The sequence below is a fragment of the Durio zibethinus genome, chromosome 3 (genome assembly GCF_047325235.1).
Source record: "Durio zibethinus cultivar Kanyao isolate XHJ-2024 chromosome 3, ASM4732523v1, whole genome shotgun sequence".
NCBI classification, from domain to species: Eukaryota; Viridiplantae; Streptophyta; class Magnoliopsida; order Malvales; family Malvaceae; genus Durio; species Durio zibethinus.
This window is the reverse complement of record NC_143164.1, coordinates 36,679,040-36,698,923: the sequence shown is the minus strand read 5'-3', so window position 1 is coordinate 36,698,923 and position 19,884 is coordinate 36,679,040. Positions and strand designations below refer to the sequence as shown.

The 19,884-nt window shown below is 33.5% G+C and overlaps 1 protein-coding gene and 1 pseudogene across 7 annotated transcripts; one reads left to right on the top strand and one right to left on the bottom strand.

Moving 5' to 3' along the window:
- Positions 1-2,730: 2,730 nt before the first annotated feature.
- Positions 2,731-12,631, top strand: LOC111283296 (flowering time control protein FPA-like). 7 transcript variants are annotated; one of them, XR_002689352.2, is made up of 5 exons: positions 2,736-3,110; positions 3,206-3,505; positions 8,382-9,601; positions 10,052-11,407; positions 12,170-12,631. XR_002689352.2 is itself a non-coding variant. In XM_022871753.2 (4 exons), the coding sequence occupies exons 1-4, from the start codon at positions 3,108-3,110 to the stop codon at positions 11,262-11,264; spliced, it is 2,736 nt and encodes a 911-aa protein (XP_022727488.2). In that variant the 5' UTR covers positions 2,731-3,107; the 3' UTR covers positions 11,265-11,607. The 7 variants fall into 7 exon arrangements, 3 of the variants coding, with proteins under 3 accessions (XP_022727488.2, XP_089614891.1, XP_089614890.1); XM_022871753.2 differs by lacking the exon at positions 12,170-12,631 and having other exon boundaries at positions 2,731-3,110; positions 10,052-11,607; XM_089758765.1 differs by lacking the exon at positions 12,170-12,631 and having other exon boundaries at positions 2,740-3,110; positions 8,072-9,601; positions 10,052-11,607.
- On the bottom strand, positions 12,055-18,846 carry LOC111283584 (uncharacterized; annotated as a pseudogene).
- Positions 18,847-19,884: the final 1,038 nt, after the last annotated feature.

Sequence of the window (19,884 nt, the reverse complement as noted above, 5' to 3'; positions counted from 1 at the left end):
TAATTTTAGAGTTGATAATGGTTGGGATGGGACAAGTTTTTGCTCACTTCGAACCCGACTCGATTTTATATTAATCAAATTCGAACCCAACAAGACCCGAAATTGTTTTTAATTTTTTTCATACCTAAATTCGATCCAACTTGATACTATATAAATCGTACCTGATCAGACCATAAATTAATAAAATATTATTTTTTAAAATATAAAAGATTATTTTTTAAATATAAATATTTAAATATATATAAATAAATAATTTAAAAAATAATTTTTTATATAATATCAAGTCAGGTCAAGTCGAGTTTACCTAAAACCCGAATTGATCTCGATTTTTTTTTTAATTTTACTATATCAAATCTGACCCAAAATTCGATTTAAAAAAAAAATTAATCTTATGAAATCGGATCGGATCGAAACTTATCAAAGATGAATTGAGTTATCGACCCTAATTAATTCATATTTTATTTACTTACAGTCCTGTATCCTTTAATACAAAAATCTGTCAAGCAGGAAGAAAGTATCCTTTGGCTATCTTTGCCACGAACTGCACCAAACAACACCATCACCATAAAATTAGAAAGTGAACTTCAACACTGACCATCTTTGAACCCTTTAATAGACTGTAAGTTGCACAGGGAAAAACCATGTTCTTCCTTCTTGTCAAATGTAGCAGTTGGTTTGGCTGATCCATCACATAGCAACTACTTCCCTTAATCGCCATTTTCGATGGGTTTATCCACTGATAAACCACATGTAGGTCAATGTCCGTTGTGCATGAACATGGTGAGAGGGGAAGGGGATGATAACTTACCGACTGAATCAATGTCTACATGTACGAAGAAACTTGCTGTTACTATCAAATAGCAAATAATGAGCATGAGTCTTTTAAAGAAGTCCGAACTTCTCTGTTTTTAGGGATTTCATTCGGTCGTTTTAATTAATTTTGAATCGAATTATTTAAAATTGAATTAATCAAATTATGTTATTTTATTTTTATTGATTGAATAAAATTTTTTTATTTTAAAAATTAATAGATCAAAATTAATTCGATCGGTTCAATTAATTTTTTTATTAACAAAATAATAAAATATATTAAATTATTTTATATTTTAAATTTTTATTTTTTTATATGCGAAATAAATTAAATAAAATCATCCAATAAAAATATTTAAATACTAAAGTATTAAGTTAAAAACTCTAATAACTTGAAATAAAATAGATAATTTCATATACTTTTAATTATATATAAAAATTTATAATATTTCGATTAAAATTTCAATTAATTCAATTTTCGAATCGAATTAATTGAAAATCAAAATTATTTTAAAATTATTTTTTATAACCGATCAAAATTAATTTGATAACCGACTAATTAATCGAATTAAATCAATTTGATTAATAAATTCAGTTAAAATCAAATTATGAACATCCCCACCTCTCGCAAGATCAGCAGAATAATCTGTACAATAAAGTATTCTTTCTGATATTTGCAGGCATATAAAACTGCTGCCATATATGTGTCTAAAAGACCAGTTTTCTGAAATAACAAACCTGCAACATAAAGGCTGATCAGTACAGCCATGGCAAGAACACACTAAGAATCCATGAAGAAGAAGCAAAAGTCACACATTAAGTATGCTGGAAATATGAATAGAACATTATAAAAATTGAGTAATGATATGAATTTTTATAAAGTTTCCACCTACACCAAACATGGTTATCTGTGTCGATGACCCTGTTGCCATTCCCAACCAAATGTCCTGCAAAAGAGATTGATTTTTTATTTCAGAAAATTATACCAACAACTTGACTATGCAGAGTTGTTATGTTGCCACAGTGGGCTTAGAACTTATTAGAGCTATTCGTAATTCGGTTTTAATCGAATTAATTTAGTTCGATTAATTAATTATTTATTGAATTAATATTAATTAATTAACAAAAATATTTTATTAAAAATTAAATTTTGATTAATTTGATTTAAAAATCGAATTAATCAAAATTTTAATCTAAATATAATATAATCCAAATATAAAATAAAAAATACATGCAATAGATAATTTAATTTTATAAATTGTTAGAGTTTATAACATGATATTTTGTCATTTAAGGATCAACATTGAATATTACTATTGAATTCGTTGAATTTTATCATTGTAGTTCTAATTTGTTAATTTTTGAACATAAAATGATGAAAATTTACCATTGTTCAAAATCATTATAATTGAATGTAAAATATAGAAAATTTTTATTTGCATTAACAAAATATTTCTTGATGTATTTTAATTATACTATTTTTTTTTATCTAAAAATCACTAATATTAAAAATAAAATGATAAATTTCAATCAAATTAAAGTACATTGACAAAATTATCCCTTTATCTCACAATTTTTATAAACCAAAACTCTCAAACCATTTTTTTTTCTTAAAAAGGTAATAATAATGATATATTGAAAATTAATTTAATAATTAAAGTAAAACTCAATTGAATGAAAAAAAGGAAAAAAAAAAGCTTAGTTGGGCATGATTGGAAATTGGTGGCCCAAATTAAAAGTGGGTTAGGCCCAATTGACCGTTTGCCCGGGCAGGCTTTTTCCACTTTCTGTTTGTTTCTCGGGAATCTACGACATCAAAGTAAAACAACCATAGAGAATATTTGCATTATTTTTTTCCACTTAATAGCTTTATTATTATTATTATTATTATTTTATTTTATTTTTTTGTAATAGTATAAAATTTGAGTAGGAACAATCTTTAAAATATCTAAAAATCAAGGCAGATTAAAAGATAATAATAAATTTATTAGAACTTTGTTTGTTTGTTTGTTTCTCGTGAAAATTGAAAATCCTGGAAAATGCTTTGAGATCTCCTTAAGCATTGATGACTGAAGAGGAGGACTATGGCTGCAAGGGAAGACAAGGAAAATTATGGTGGATGTGGCACTGCCACGTCACCATTATAATAGAAAAATATTTTCTTTACTTTTCTGCAAATCCCAAACCCTACATAAATAAATGGATAAACAACAAGCCTTTTCCCTATCTTTCTTAGTCCAGATTTTCAAACCCTAAATCGATAAAAAAAAACTAAATTTTTTCTAAAAAATTCCACCATGGTCAGTTATTTTTCAACTCCAATATCATCTCCGTTCTCTTAATTTTCACTTAAATCATCTCTCATCTTTTTGTTATGTCAATTCATTGTTTTCAGACCAGCCGAGGAGTTAGGGACCGTTCGCGACGTGACCACTTGCCGTCGGGAAGTTCGGGGCGGAGCAATGCGCCGCCGTCGAGACACCTTTGGGTGGGGAATCTATCGCATAGTATACTAGAGCCGGACCTCACAGACCACTTCTTGCAATACGGGGAACTAGAGAGCGTGGCTTTCCAGCCAGGTCGAAGCTACGCTTTTATCAATTTCATGAACGAAAAAGAAGCTATTTCCGCTATGAAGGCGCTTCAAGGTTTCCCCGTCGCGGGGAATCCGCTTAGGATTGAGTTTGCCAAGGCGGTTAGTCTTGAACTATTACTTCTATTACTTTTTTGTTTTTTGATACTGTTGATTTTTTCTGGAATGAATCTAAATTTAGTTGAACAATTGCTTGTGAATTCCTTGCAATTTCCATCAAAATTCTAGAAATAATGGAACAATTATAGGTTGGCAATTCAAAAGACCTCAGATGCTTATATTCTTGGGGATTCATTCCATAACAACAAATATCATATTGGGAATAAGGGTGAAACAACATAATCAAGATTCAATTTCACTTCCTCAAATTATATTGTTCTTTTTGAGGAAGTCCTTTTGAATTTGTTTCTTTCTCCCAATAGCAGCAACCTTAAGAAACTAATACCCTCCACTGCTGCACCATTTCATCTGCAGAGTTTGCATTTGTAAATAGCAACTGATAAAAGTTTGATAAGGCTTAGCATGGTCTTCCCAAATGCATACAACAGGCTTTACACCTTTTCTGATTTGGCTATTAGTATTATGCCTTAAGAGTATTCATAACCGCAACTGTTAAAACATTACCAGGTTCATAAATCTCAATCATTTCAAGAATAATGACATAAAATGAAAAACAAAAGTAAATTAGTCTTTCTGTCCGCTTACATGATTACAACATGTTAGGTGCACTTTCATCGAAGATGCAATCCGTGGAACAATGCTATTTACTTCCAATGCACACTCAGGTTTTAAAAGATTTTTGTTTAACAATAAAACTCAAAGAGGTTCTCCATTACAATGGATGCATTCTTTTGTCAATAACCTTCCTTCCTTGCTTTGTTATTTTCTCTGTTCTTTCCGAGCACTCCTCATCATAAACTGCACCAGTTACCATCCATAAAATGTCAAGTTATAGCTTTTGGTAACTTGAAAAGGTTGATTAGCAGATAACTGTCACCAATTTCAGACCAATTAATCAGTGTTTTATATGTGGATTTTTAACTTTAAAAAGTAATTTTTTTATTGTAAGTGAATCACTAGCTCATATCTTTCTGGAGCCTGCTTATGCATTCAATGTGGTTCGGTGTTGATGCCATCTTGTGCAATTCTTTCATGCATATTGCCAAGCAAAACAGGCATAATAAATAGATGTTCTTTATGGAAAGATGTTTGCTGCAATACTTCTTCAGATCAATTCATTGCACTTAATCATGCTGGGAAGTCAACTTTTGAAATTTAAATTGTTGAATATGATGGATAAAGCTTATTGACCTAGAACAATATCATTTCTAACATATTTAAATTGAACAAAGAAACATAACTCCTAAAATGAAGATCTTGCATTCGGGTAGTAATTCAAAAAGGATATCTGTAACATAATTTTATCGCCACATCATTGACCATGTAAAACGTATCTGCCATACAGGTTGGTTGCAGAAACATTGTGTCTGTGTAAACTCCCTAGGATTTTGTTGCAATCCAGTGGTGGTCCTTAATAGAGTATGACAAAAAGGCTTTTACCATTTAATTATTTTACAATCTTTTGAAAATTTCAGTAGCTGAATTTCTACATACCAGGGTCATCATCAATAATGTTGATACTGGAATCATGTCCCGTGCTGCAATCTGAATTTCCTTTTACATGAAAGAATAGAAAATTTACTTAAGACACAGCTCTTCCTCTGCTCTCAATAAAGATATCTCCATTAACCTCCACAGCCCATACGAATGATCACACCGGCAGACACTTGAAAATAAACATATGATCTCTGGTGAAGTAGGTTGTTCTCTAACAATTATTCTAGAACCTTTTTTTGTGCCTACTCGATCTTGAATATTCACATGTCAGCTTACATCTTGAAGCATACTTTGGTTTGTGTTCCCTTTTAAGTCTGAGTGAAGAACAGGTGATAATATAATGTTAACAAGTTTCAGGAGTCATTAACCTTTTTCTTTGCTGGCAATAACTGATCTTACTTGAGTTCTAATATGATATCCTTGTTGAAAGATATAAATAGATAATGGAAGAATAATATGTGTCGAAGATAAAGTCTGATATAGGAAAGAAACCAAGAGAAAAGGAGGACAATGACCGGAATTGACGATTACTAGATTTTGAATAGAAGCACCGATCTAAGTTGAAATTTCAAAAACCTAATCTTGGAGAACTGGAAGCTGTGGAAGGACGACTATTGACATTGTTTTTATGATAAAGTGATAGAATTGTTAAGTGTCCTTTGCATTTTAAGCAATTCAATCATAAGCAGCACCACAGTGTCTTTCTCAATTGAAGGAGGGTGATTGATTAGATACTTAGGTAGTGAACATTGAGGTCTCTTCTAACAGCAAGCAACTTGGAGCAGATGGTATAATCTGTGGCAACAAAAGCCATAAAACTGACCATTTTCCTAACCTACAGAGTCTCCAAAATTCTGAATATTCACAGTATAACTTAAAGTAGCCAAACTTGGAAACCAGCATGTTTCTCTAACGCTAACAAAAGGTCAAGCTTGCTTTGAGGGTCCATATGAACTTTTTTTTCTCTGAAATGTTTCCATTTTAGCTGGGACAGCATAACTCCAAAATTACTCTCAGCTTGCTACATCATGGAATGTAAGTTAAAAATGAGTACTCTGTCTTCCTATTGCCATTGATTTACCGCAGGACACATTGCTTGTCTTGTGAACATATGCAATCTAAAACAACCATTCTTATTTTAAGTTCATATTGCTATTCTATTATTGCAAAGTTAGAATGATAAAAAACGCTTTTCTGTGTTAAAATGATTATTAAACGTTGTAATTTTTATCTTACATGCCTGTCCTGTTTTTCAAGATTCAATTTAACCAAAAAAGGCAACAGAAGGAATAGATAGCAAAATCAGAATGACATATAAAAATAAAGCAAGCCTTAGTGCTTCATTACTTTAAAAACTTTCTTCTCTATATTTCCAGTTGTAGGTAGGAGTTCTGGGTAGCCCTGAATGTAACTGATATGTCTTCAAGATTATAATTGATTGATTCTGAGTATAAACAAAAGACAATGCACATAGCCAGCTGATATTTATACATTGAGCAGGCTAGCATTTCTTTTCTTGTTTAATATTCTTGTGGAAATCTAATCTTCATTATTACTTGATTAATTGACTTTGTCTATTTTAGTTAAGTCTCTTATTTTTAGAATATGGAGCGATTTGAGTAATTACACCAAATCCATTAGATATTTTCCCATTCTGTGTAGAGAGTAAATTACTCCTTTGATTAGCTGTTTTAATGCATGAAAATCTTGGGTTTTAAGGCTGAGAATATTCAGTCTTTAGCCTATATATTTTCATGCAATTCTAGCATTGTAATAAGAAAAATATAGAAGAATAAAATAGTTTTATTCTAGAGATTTCTTCAATTCTTATAACTCAACTCTCCAATATGAAAAGATCTTATGATAAGAGTTCTTTGAGCAAGGTTTGCAGGATTAGACTTGGGAACTATTATTGACTTGCTGTTCTGCAAATCTCAGTGATCACATTTACTAAAGAAGTGATGAAAACCTACACATTTTCACAAGATTGATGCTTTCTACTCATGAAGATGCATCAATCAGTTTCACAGCATGGTTTATATGTTTGTTGTTTGTCTTCTTGGCAAATTATAAGGAGTAGACAAGTATTTGTGCTTGTGGCAGTTTCAATTCAATTATGTGTGCATTACCGTGCTGTGAATCCATGGCGTAGTTTTTGGCTTATGATGAGATTTGTGTGTGTGAGTGTGTGAATATTTTGTAGTTAGAGCTAGGTGATGTCCTTTCTGCGTAAAGGAAAGTGTTGTTGGCTTCTTACCAATGTTTTTAACCTCTATTCTGAGCACTATCGATGTCACATTTCTTTGCTGGGGCTCGCTTCATGGAAGTTTAATTGCTTTTGTACTATTTATTAGGAGATTTGGAGTAGGCATGTGAGTGAGTAGAAGCAGGTGCTAATAATGAAATCAAATTGCCTTCTGTAACAGTCTATAGAGGCTCGAATTGTTTTTGTTTTTATTTTGTGAGGTCATAAGTAGTTGATCCTTTGACAAAGAAACATTTTGATGGGTATGCTATGGTCATAAGTAAAATCAGGTTTAGAATCAGGTCAAGGTTATGACCACTTTCTGGTTGTGCAGCAACCGGAATTTGAGGCTAATGACTCTGCTTTTGAACTAGTAAATTGGTAGGGTAAAGTTCAAATGGGTCATGTTTGTAAAGTTAGAGATGTTAGAAACTTACAATTGTTTAGTTTATCTACCAAGTTATGATCTTTTATGCAAGCGACAGTATGTACTTCAATGCATGACATGGTTTATTGTAATTGGAAAATAGGGATTTTTCTGTGCAGATAATTAACTCTAGCAATTTAGGGGCTGCAGGTAAACACAACATGATATTGTTCTGTCATCTGGCATTTGCTTGATACAGCTGAAAGATCTGATAAATTTTTTTTTTTGAAAGGCAAAATTGTTAAAATTATCTTTATTGAATATGTTTAGAAAAAGATCCTATAACTTTGAACTCCATATTTATTTACTTCTTTTTAGCTGAAAGAGATGCCTTGTTTGATAAATTTAGTCATAATCCTCCAAGACAATGCCCCATCAGGTGGTGCTTTTACTTCCACCTTGACTACAGTGGATCTTGAGGATAATTGACGCAATGGCTGGCTATTTTTCATTGGCTACAGAAGCTTTCCATACCATAGTTCAATGTCTGTAGAGCGTGTTTGCTACTGGAAATGGTTATTCTTGCATACACCAATATGGAGGCATAACTTCATTTCTTTCTCCATATCCATCCACTGGATGTCTTTACCCTTTTTATTTTAAACTTGATCAATCTGGATTAAAATCATATAAGACTGCTTAAAGTAAGGGTTGGTTTTCCCCTTACCTGGTGATATTCTTAATCACAGGACAAGTCATCAACACCATCAAGCAATGAGGACAACTTGCAACGTCGAGACGAGCGACGTTCTACAGTAAGAGGGTCACCTTTCTCACCAAGGGACCCTAGAGCACGTCATGCTAGTCCTGAACATTTTGCCCCTGACAAATCAAAGGCGAATGATAGAAGTGCAGATCCCAGTGAGGTCCTATGGATAGGATTTCCAGCATTATTGAAAGTAGATGAAATGATTTTGAGGAAGGCTTTCTCTCCATTTGGTGAGATAGAGAAGATTACTGTATTTCCAGGACGTAGTTATGCTTTTGTTCGCTTTAGGAGTTTAACATCAGCATGCAGGGCAAAAGAAACTCTTCAGGGGAAGTTATTTGGGAATCCCCGTGTGCATATTTGTTTTGCAAAGAGTGAGGGCGGGTCATCCAACAGTGGAAGACGCTCAGTGAATGCCCCCAACTCACCGCATTTCAGGTTAAATGGTCGCTTAGGGTCTTCTGAGAACTTTCTGGATGACAGGAATATTGCAGACTTAACAGAAGATGCAAGCATTGGATCTCCTTTTATGCCAAATTTTGATTCGGATGATGTTGATGTCTATAGTTTCAATAGGAAAGGTATTTCATTGAATGGTGGGAATACATATGAAGCCTGGAGGTTTGGGGAAGGGAGCCCTGATCCTCGACTGCCACAAGAAGTGTATGAACGTAGTAAAAGTCCAATGAGATTTCATGATTTTCCTCCAAAATTACCTCAAAAAAGTGCATTCTACGAAGAACCATGGGATATGCCTGAAGACACCTATCCTGTCCATGGAGCTAAGAAATTGAGAACTGGCTCCTTTCCTCCCGAGAAAGAGCTACCAGAGTACTCTTTATCTGATCTTGAACAAGAAAAACACGTTTTTCCAAGGAGACTCTCCAGCATTCCTCAATTTGAAGCCTTTGATAACAATTTTGAACCCGCAGCTTTGGGTTATAAACAGATTCCTGATCGACCAATGAATTTAGCTCCAACTCGTGGGGAGAGGAATGAACACTGGAAACCATCTTATGATGGTTTTCAGGTCGGACCTGGTTCTCTACAATCAAATACAATCGAGAGGAAAAGATTTACTCCTGAACTGGATCAGCCATCTTTGAAAGAGTGGAAATGGGAGGGGACAATAGCCAAGGGTGGAACTCCTGTCTGTCGTGCTCGCTGCTTTCCTGTTGGAAAAGTCCTTGACATCATGTTGTAAGTAGTAAAAAATCCTTTCTCATAGATAACATGGCACTATACTGATTAATTACTAGTTGTTATTATGTCCTTCGTTAGCTTTAAAATAGGTTTCCCATGCAATGGAATGGTACCATTTTGCTTCCCTTAATCAATTCATGGTTTCAAGCCATAAATTGACTGATAATGTATCAGTTTTTAGCTGACAGATTATTTATTATCCAATTTGACTAATACGGCACGGAGTTGAAGGATTTCTGCAAGTACTTGTAATGCGAGTATTTGTTGTTTAATGTTTTTAGATTTCTTGACAAAGAAAAAGTTAGTGTTTTTTCTCATGAAAAAATGAATGAATCTTTTTTATTTCATGGAGTATCACATAGTATTTCTGCTAGCGCCCATTTCCATTTCCCACTTATCCTTTGGACTTAAAACAAATTACTGATTAGCCCTACCTTGATGCTGCAGGCCTGAATTCTTAGATTGCACAGCAAGGACTGCTCTGGACATGCTTGCAAAGCATTACTATCAAGCATCTAGTGCTTGGGTTGTTTTCTTTGTCCCTGAAAGTGATGCTGACATGGGATTCTACAATGAATTCATGCATTACCTGGGAGAGAAGCAGCGAGCAGCTGTTGCTAAATTAGATGATAAGACCACCTTGTTTCTTGTGCCACCATCAGATTTTTCGGAGAAAGTACTGAAAGTACCTGGGAAACTGAGCATTTCAGGTGTTGTTTTGAGATTAGAGCATTCTGGTTCCACTTTTGGGTCTGCTCATCCAAATGAAAGAACAGATGCAGACATGTTACTTTTTCATGGTGATACATCTTTTGCAAAGCCATCAACAATTTCAGGATCATTTCCTTCTATGACATCTTATCCAGAATTAAGTATGCCAGGAATTAAAGACATCTATCCAGGGAATGGGGCTACATCAGCTCCATCTGTTTCACTTTCCGAGTCAGCTCATTCTGTTGGAAATGTATCTGACTTGTATGATGAGCACAGGCATGATCATGCATCCCAGAGAAATGCCGTGTTTGGACCAAGCTGGTCGTCTCATGATCTGCAGCATCCAGTTTCTGTTACCAGAAATACTCCTCAAGTTTCCGGTAGTGCTTTTGATTCTGCAATTCAAGGGCATCAGTCAGTTATGCCAAGAGCAGTGCAAGAAACATATTCTAGTACCACTGGAAGCTCAGGTACTCCATTATCTGGAAATAGCAAGCCCACTATGCCGGAAATCAAATCTTCAGTCCCTTTATCTATGCCTATTAACGCCCTACAACCAGAACAACTAGCACAACTCGCATCATCTCTTATTGGGCAGCAGAGACAGGTGGGAAATACTCCAAATGTATCAATGGGCCAGAATTTTCGGCAGACAAATACAAAGGACCAGTTCGACATGTTGAGACAATCACAGGAATATGCTTTACAAAATAATCAGGCTACTCCTGAGCTTTCAACATCTCAGTTTTCTCAAGTGCAACAGTTGCAGCAGCAGCAGACATCAAATGCAGCTGCAGCAGTGTTTCAAGCAGCTCAAAGAAGTCAACAACTGCATGGTACTGGTATACAGGAAGAAAGTGATGGCGATCCACAGAAACGCTTGCAAGCAACATTACAGCTGGCAGCATCTCTTCTTCAACAAATTCAACAGGGGAAAGGGACTTGAACTGGTTCTAGATTCAATTTCAATGTGTCGGTGCCCTCTGTTACTACTATCAGCTTTTTCACTTGTTTGTTTTCCATGGGTGGCACAGAGCCTTCCAAATGAAGCAGCTGATTATCTCAGTTTTTAGCACTGCTCATAAGGAGGTGAAGTGGCACATAATTTTGGAATTTCTTTCTCAGATACTGGCTTGGCTATATGTTCTTAAAGATAATTAGTGATCAAGCTGCTTAATATCTTAACAAGTTGCAGTCTAGCCATGTTTTTTTTTATATTAGGGTGGGGGCTTGAGTTGCTTGGACTCAATCCAAACCTTTAAAATATATCATAACTCTTCCTTTAACCACTCGATCAAGGGGTTGCAAGTAGTTTTTTTTTTTTTGGAACTTGGGATCATTGAAACGTTAAGGCAGCAATATTTTTTTTATGCCAAAAAGAAAAAACCCCAATATTTCTTCAGTCAACTTATTTCAATGTTCTGAACCTCAATGATCTCATTTCAATGCAATTTTCATAGAATTTTACTTCCACAAAGAACACAACTAGTTTTGAGTGTGACAAACTATACAAGAATACTCTTTATCTTATATTGTGTGTTCCAGCAGCATAGGGCTGGGTATTTTACATACGCAAAAAGAACATATAAACTGAATTGTGCACTGAAATCTCGTGACTCTACACTCTTGTTCTGTACGTGTATAATATAAGTAGACAGTAGACGAACCGAATCCGACTCTTTTCTGATATTAACATCTCTGTTTAGGTTTGTTTTGCAGCTGCATAAGTATCAGTATTAAATGGAGAAGTAGGTAGATGCATCCGTTGCAGTAGCTGTGTCTTTACATAGAATAAACCGAGTTTCAATTACAGAATGTGGAAGCTCAATATCTTTTTCTTGGTCCTTGCAGCCGCTGCGTTTGGGAAGCAAAGGTGTCATCCAGTATCTACAAAAGAGAAACATAAGAATTGTTTGTGCTCTGCTGCGAGGGGTAAAACTTCAAAAACACAAGGAATAGAGATCGGTCAACAACAAAGGTCAAGAGTTTTTTCGGTGTTTATATTTCAATGCTCAAATCAGTGCTTGTCAAGGAGTGGGAAAGAAAATAAGATGAAATATGAGCTCAGTTAAAGAGTTTTTCAATTAATTTAAAAATATCTCGATGAGATTACTTATACTTGTGTGATGGGAGATTTTGGGCTTAGATGACCTGAAATCAACGTAAAGAAACTATAGCTGATTTTATAGGCTTGAGTTGAGTTGACAGTTAAAAATTTAATTAGAGGATGACAAATCAGCACTCTCATGTGTTAACGGATAGGATGTTGAGGTGATAAATTGACATAGACTTTGAGATTTTAGGTCGGCTTAATATGTCAACTCGGTCAAAATGATCAAAATACTCTTGTAATCTGGAAGGAAAAGTTTATTTTACCCTTTGAACACTAAAATGCCCCTAACAAGAATGTTAAAGCATAACCATGTCTCGTTGTTTTGAGACTGTGCAGTGCAAATCTGCAATAACTGCATCCTAGTGTTGGCATAACTCCCATGAAGATTATGACCAAAACTCGTGGTCGTCAGAACCATATCGAAATGCTATGCCTTTTCTATTGGAAAATAGTATGGTATCTGGAAATGATCTTTCATTAACATATAAGCAGTTGAATGAAGTTGGACTTTGTCTGGTGGACGACTTACCCCAAGAGCATAATATGATCCATTATACCACACTCGGTTTTCCTTCCTGCCTTCAGGAAATTTCAATACAATCTGGTACAATAGTAAATTAAAACATGTTAAAAATAAGACAAAGCTAAGTAAAAAAGGTCAAATCTGGTCTAACAATTTCTCTTCACCTGTCCCATCCTATCTCAAAATCCGCGGCAGGTTGCTACAAATATCCGACTAGTGAAGACCTCATGTTAGCTATAGAGTCAATCAGTTGTGAACTGAGCATCTGCATTCTCTCGCGGATCTCAGCCTCTCCATCTTCTTCCCTTATTTCCTCCAGAATCCATTTCAGTCTTGTATTCCGATTAGCTTGTGTCTGAAACAGTCATTTAGCACTGATTATAGTTTTTTTTCATGATGCAATGAGCTCAAGGATGAACAAGTAGCAATAGGAAGAATATAGTAAGTTGCAATTTTCTTTTAACTCATAAAAATAAAATTAAAAAGTGCCTTTTAATAATCAGGATGATCATTGAACTCCAGGTGAACAGAACTAATTTGAACAGGTATTCATTTTAGAGATGACTCCTCAGACCTCTTTATTCTTACCCATTAATTTGACATAGCTTGGCACATGGTCTTCAACAATGCTTCGAGAGTGATTGTCCAACATCAGAATTGCTTTTCCAGGATGGTGATATAATCTTGACTATATTTTGTATATAAAAATTGTGACCTGGAAATCATCTTAAATAGGACTTACATTGTTAACAAGCTTCTCCACTGTTGCCTGCAAGTAATTTTTGTACTTTGTTCTCAACATGACCGTGATCCCATTCATTTGCTCCCCAAGCAACAACTTCTTGTCTCATGTGAGAGGCAGATAGGATGCCCAAGACTTTAAATATATGATCACTGTAATTATATAACATGCTACCACCAATATCACCATCTGATTATTTAATTATTCATCATCAAATGAAGCATTCAAGGTTGATTGAATCAATATCACTTCTAAGATAAGAACCCAATCAAGGTTTTTGAAACTCCAATATTACTAAGCATTTTTAGTGAAATGGGTAATCGTTAAAGAACATTCTAGGCTAAACTTGGTAATATGTCATGGGAATCGGGCAATGAACCAAGTAGCTCAATACAAGTGAATTGAATGCTCCAAGGCACCCCTCATTACCATCATTTTATGACGTACATAAAATTCATCCATGAGATAATTTTGAAGGTAATTGACAGAGTCTGTAACCAGAGATGCTTACCTCCTGTCTTGTCAAGTTTTTTTCACTCCTTGCCTTTAATATGGGTACAAGCAACTCATTTACAAGATCCAAGCAATCTTTTGTTGGTGTGGCCACATTCATGACGTGTAATAGGTATTGACCAAGAAACCAAAAGGGGTAAAAATGTTAAAAGGAAATCACAAGTAGCATGATAGAAATCATGGTAATAGTGAAAAAGAATAGTATAAGTATAACTACCTCAATTTGGTATATGAATCAGAAACTCCGTTGTAGTCTGTAAACTCTGTCAATAACCACTGCCAGGGTCCCTGTAACCTCAAGTTTCGGGAATGCAAATGTTGTGCATGCGTTGAAGCCTCTAGAAGTAGATCATAGGCTAGAGTCTCCACAACAGGTCCACTCTGAAAGATGGAAAACCTAATAGGTGAAATATACTCCTGCACCCATATGTTTTCAGACACTTGTATGCATACTCCTGCAAGCTCACCCATATATTCATGCTGCATGCATGTTCAACATATATTTTCAGATACTTATAGACATACTTAAACAATCGATTCAAGCTCCCCACAACCGTCCATGCTTATGATGTGAAAGGAAATTCTTGTTGTAGGTCTTGAAAACTGAATAACTAACTAATAATTATATAAACATCCAAATTAAAAAAAAAAAAGTTTTACTGTGCCATCATGTTCAATTATTATCATTTGATATTTAGACAAAAGATATCTAAATTAATCATCCAAATCTGTATGTCATTGCACTTTTGAAACTGAGAACCACATATCTAGTGCTAGCATTTAAAAAACAAAAATGAACCATAATTTGAATGACTCCCAGAATAACTCCAGAAACTTTAATAATCATAAAAGTCAATGACGAAAAAAAAAAAAGAAAAACTAAATTGTTATTAGGCAATGATATTTAGACAAAATGAAATTAAATTAAATCATCCAAATCTGTAATATCATTCAGCTAGAGCCACAATCTAGCATATAAAATAGAAAACTGAACTATAATTTGAACTACTCCTAGAATAACTCCGGAAACTTAATAATCATAAAATTCAATAAAATACAGTTAATGCACTTAAATGCAAACACCTGCATTTATAAAATCAAATAAAAGGTCTTTTTTCAAGCAAATTCCATACAGCATATCTAGTTCTCTCATCATAAATCATCACTTATAATTAAGTCAATTGAATTGTCCTTGACATTTGAAAGCTGGAAGAATCCAAAAGTATTTATAATCAAATGGGAGACTTGAGGTGGAAAATAAAATACCTTTAAAATAAAATACCTTTATCTGACTTGTCTCTTCTCTAGTAATTGTACTTCCATTATTTAGCTGGATCTTCCCGACATATTCTTCAACCTCACGGCATATGGGCCACCATCTGATTCTCTCATTCCGCAGAGGACAGTCAAGCACATCAGTTTAGGGATTGATAGTGTTCATCCAATAAAAAACATGATTGTTGAAGATAGATGATGATATATACGGGATTATCACTCAAGGATGAAACTCGGATTGTTGCTCAGCCCTGGACTGATTTTTTTTTATCTTGGACTTCCACCAAAAGAATGTCACCTTCAGTCTATGGGAAACTAAAAGCACATGTAAGTGTAAGATTTTTTCTACCATTCAAAGAATAACTCTCATCTTAGAGGTGATCTCTCATTTACACAGCCAAGCTATGTTTTGACTTAGAGACCACATTACAGAATATCAAGAATGAATTTAAGTATAATATGGGCACACATAGGACTAGCTTTTATTGCTTATGAATTATGATAAGTGATTAAACTGGCTGCCACCGAAAGACTATGAGCCCAAGTCTAAAATATAAGATAGCAACTTACAAGACATGGTAATCACCACATCCCGGGTGCAAGCATATAGCGGAACTTGGTTCAACTTTTGTATCTTCTGTAGCACTCTTCAGCTGGAATAAGCATGATAATGGTTCTGCAAATATAAAAAGATGACAGATTAGCTGTGTCAGAATATTTTGCTTAGGAGGTAGGCAGATTTTCATTGAGAAAGTTGTAATATAATTAAATTGTCACAAGCATAACTTCAAAATTCATTCAAAGCAGCAACAGTCAAGTCCACACTTGTTATAGATGGTAGTTTCATCTTAAGCTCAAAATGTGGGTCTATTTCATTACTCATGAATTTACATATAGGTTAAACACTATGCCATAACAAACACAAACCTTCAGATGTCATTGAAAATGAGGCTATTTTAGGAGAATTCATACCAGTTTTCACAAGCGATGCGACATGCTTCACATTCTCTGCTGCATGTACATGGCACTTCGCTGTGAATACATGCTCCTAAGTTTCCGCGATGGAATTTTTCGAAGTTTCTTCACTGCAATTATCACATGTCGAAAACTTAGGTTTTAAATTACAGAAGGTTTTCCTATGAAATTTGTTTTCTTTTCATCCTTAAATTGCAAGAGACTAAAAAGATATGGAAAGACATGTTCATAACTAATGAACTTAGATAACAAAATGATGATAAATATATCCTCCCAAATATCAAATTTCTATATATAGTTGTCATAACGCCTTTGACCTTACGTTCCACTCTTACTTTCCCTACGACTTTCTTTGTCTTCAATGAAACTTGTTCTACACTCTTAGTAGTGGTCACTTCTACTGGTTGTACACCTAGTGGTTGCAACAAAAATTTGTGTAGCCTATGCATTTAATAAACATTCAGAGATCCTTAAAAGGTTAATTGGGACAATTTAAGTTCAAACGAATAAAAGGAACCTACAAAAAAGGCACTTGGAGTAGAAGGCACTTATTTTGCAGAAACTCAGGTGCCTCAGGGCAGCCTCTAGCCCATGCATATCGACATAATCAAATGAATGCATCATAAGCAATTAGAGTCTGCCAGGTATGGGACTAAGTATTAATTACAAAATGAAGAATATGAGACTAAGTGGTTTACAACACTAACATTTTCAACGGCCATCAGCTTAGTATTAATTAAATCTCTATAGAGATTGCACCTGGCGTTATAATGAGGTAAGTCATCAGACATGTTACTTTGCCAATAAGGGATCTTTTCTTCTTTGTCTTCATTCACCTTCTCATTCACTCTGTATAAGACAACGTCAAGAAATATTAGAAATAGTAGCATGATCTAAACCAAACAAAAAAAGAAAAGGTCAAAAGACATCACTGGCTTCCACGTGAATTGTGCCTAATGAAACTGAAAACTACAGCACTTTTCTTCACTAAGTTCAGCACAATTTAACCAACGAGATTTCCAGTCCCCTAAGCCTTCTTTGCTGCCATCAAAACAATCTGCTTCGACTGGCTTGTACATTCCATCTTGAATTTGCTCAGTTTCTATCTTGTTCAACCTCCATGTCACTCCCTTCTCTTCCAATATCCAATACAGGAGGTGCACTGGGAGTCCCCAAATCTTCAACATCTTTAAATGCACTATTAACATGAATAGAAATAGTTCCCTACAATCACCATTAAAAAAACCCAAAGAAAAGGCCAAGTTTTATCTGATCCACAAAAACAACAAAAAAAATCTTCTATTAAAGCAAAGCCGATCATAAAAACAAAACCTGATATAAAGCAAACGAATGTTTAAATTTTAACCCCGATTGACACATAACTGTTTCAGACAGAAACAAAATCATCTATGTATCCAAATGCTTGTCTTGCTTTCAACTTTGGAAAGCAAAACATACGCAGTAAAAGTAAAAAAAGAAAAAAAGCAAACAAAACCCACAAAAAAAAAAAAAAACCCAAAATCCCTCCTTACTTGTGCATTATGGACTTGAACTCGTTCACCTAGTCCAAGGCTACCTCCTCCAATACTAGCACAAGTAAAATTTTTCTTAGCAAAATCTCGAATACCCAAACGACCATTCGTATCAGGGAATTCAACTTTCAAATTCTGCTTTGAAAACCCTCTATTCAACTCTGAGTTACACTTATTACTCCCAAACACCTCCTCTTCATCAGCAAAATTTCTCATTCTCGTCCCCATTCCCAGCACTATCATCAGAAACTGAAGCTACGCTTTCATTGTCCTCATTGCCGTCGTCATCGAGACGAGGAGCTATAACACTATGTGGTCCAAGCAAGCCAGAGCCGATAAGAGTGGCAGTGTTGTAAATAAGAGGGGATTCGGGAATGAGTCGTGAGGTGATAGTCTGATAGTTTTTCTGTCAACGGCGATCTAATTCTTGGTTCTTGATCTGTTTCCTTTCCTGCAAAACCGAAACAAAAAAAAAAATCTCAGTTTTTATTAAAAATCAACGGAAACCAAAGTGAAAAAAAAATGAAAAAATGAAAAAACCGGGCTGGTCCAGTTGATTGCCGGTTCATCTAAGCCTTGGGTGAGCATTTTCTGGGGGATTTCAATTAGCTGAGAAAGGAGCGGCCTTTGTGTGTTCTTTTCGGATCTTCAAAAATGGTAACGGCTAGTTTGACTTAAAAAGGACCTTTTTTTTGTTTATTTACTCTTTCTTGGGAAAAGGAAATTAAAAAAAAAAAAGAAATAAAATATTTTTAGAAATATTTTGTAAAAATGCATTTCCTTTAAGTACAGTGATATTAAGGAATACGGTAACTACAAGTACAATACTTCGTATCAGTTCTAAAGATAACGCATTGAAAACTGGGAAATTTATTTTTTATACAGGAAAATTGTAATATTTATGGATAATTATTTAATTAAAAATTAAAAATTATTAAAATGTTAAATATTGAATCAACTTTAATTGAGAATAAATTTGTTTAAAGAATTATTTGATGATTAAATTTATTTAAGAATAAATATTCTTAATGTAAAAATTTTTAATAAATATGAAATTTTATAAATATAGAACGGATTTTAACTTTTAAAGTTATGAAAACAATATAAATTTTATGTGATCTCGAGATTAATTTATACGTGAGACCGTGAATAAAAATTTTAAAAAATATTGAGTTAATGAAATAAAAGATATTTTATATATTTAATCATTAAAAAATATTAAAATTAAATTTGTATCGAGACTTAAGATTAATTTTGTTTTATAGTGTTTTATATTTTTTATAATAATTACGTTTATAATAATTTTTTTTTTCATAGGTGGATATAAATAATTGTGATTTAACCATATTAAATATTATTTTTTTGTGTATGATTTAATTTTACATTGATCTAATTTTAAATACATTTTGTATTTGAAAATCCAACAAAAGCTATCTCCTAAGCACTTTTATGTTAGAGCTATTAAATAACTAATTAAAGTGAAGTAAATATGATAAGTAATAATATTTAAGATATCATAAAATGGTAAGTAATTAAATTAAATAAAGGAAATTGTATTCAAGGTAAGTAATATTAATAAATGTGATTAGAAAAAAATTTTGAATAAGAACAAACCCTCTCCTTTATTGTGAAAATCTAAAATATTTCATAACTATGAAAAGTAGTCCTTTTTTAAATATAAAAAATTATAATTTTTTATAAAAACAATAAAAAATTCAAATATAAAAATGTTTATCCAATCAATTTCAATTAATTTCAAATTAAATTATTCAAAATTAAATTAAATTATTTTATTTTTGTTAAACGAATTAAATTTATTAATTTTAAAAATTAATCAATCGAATTTATATTCAATTAATTTTTTTGATTAATCAAATAATAAATACATTTAAT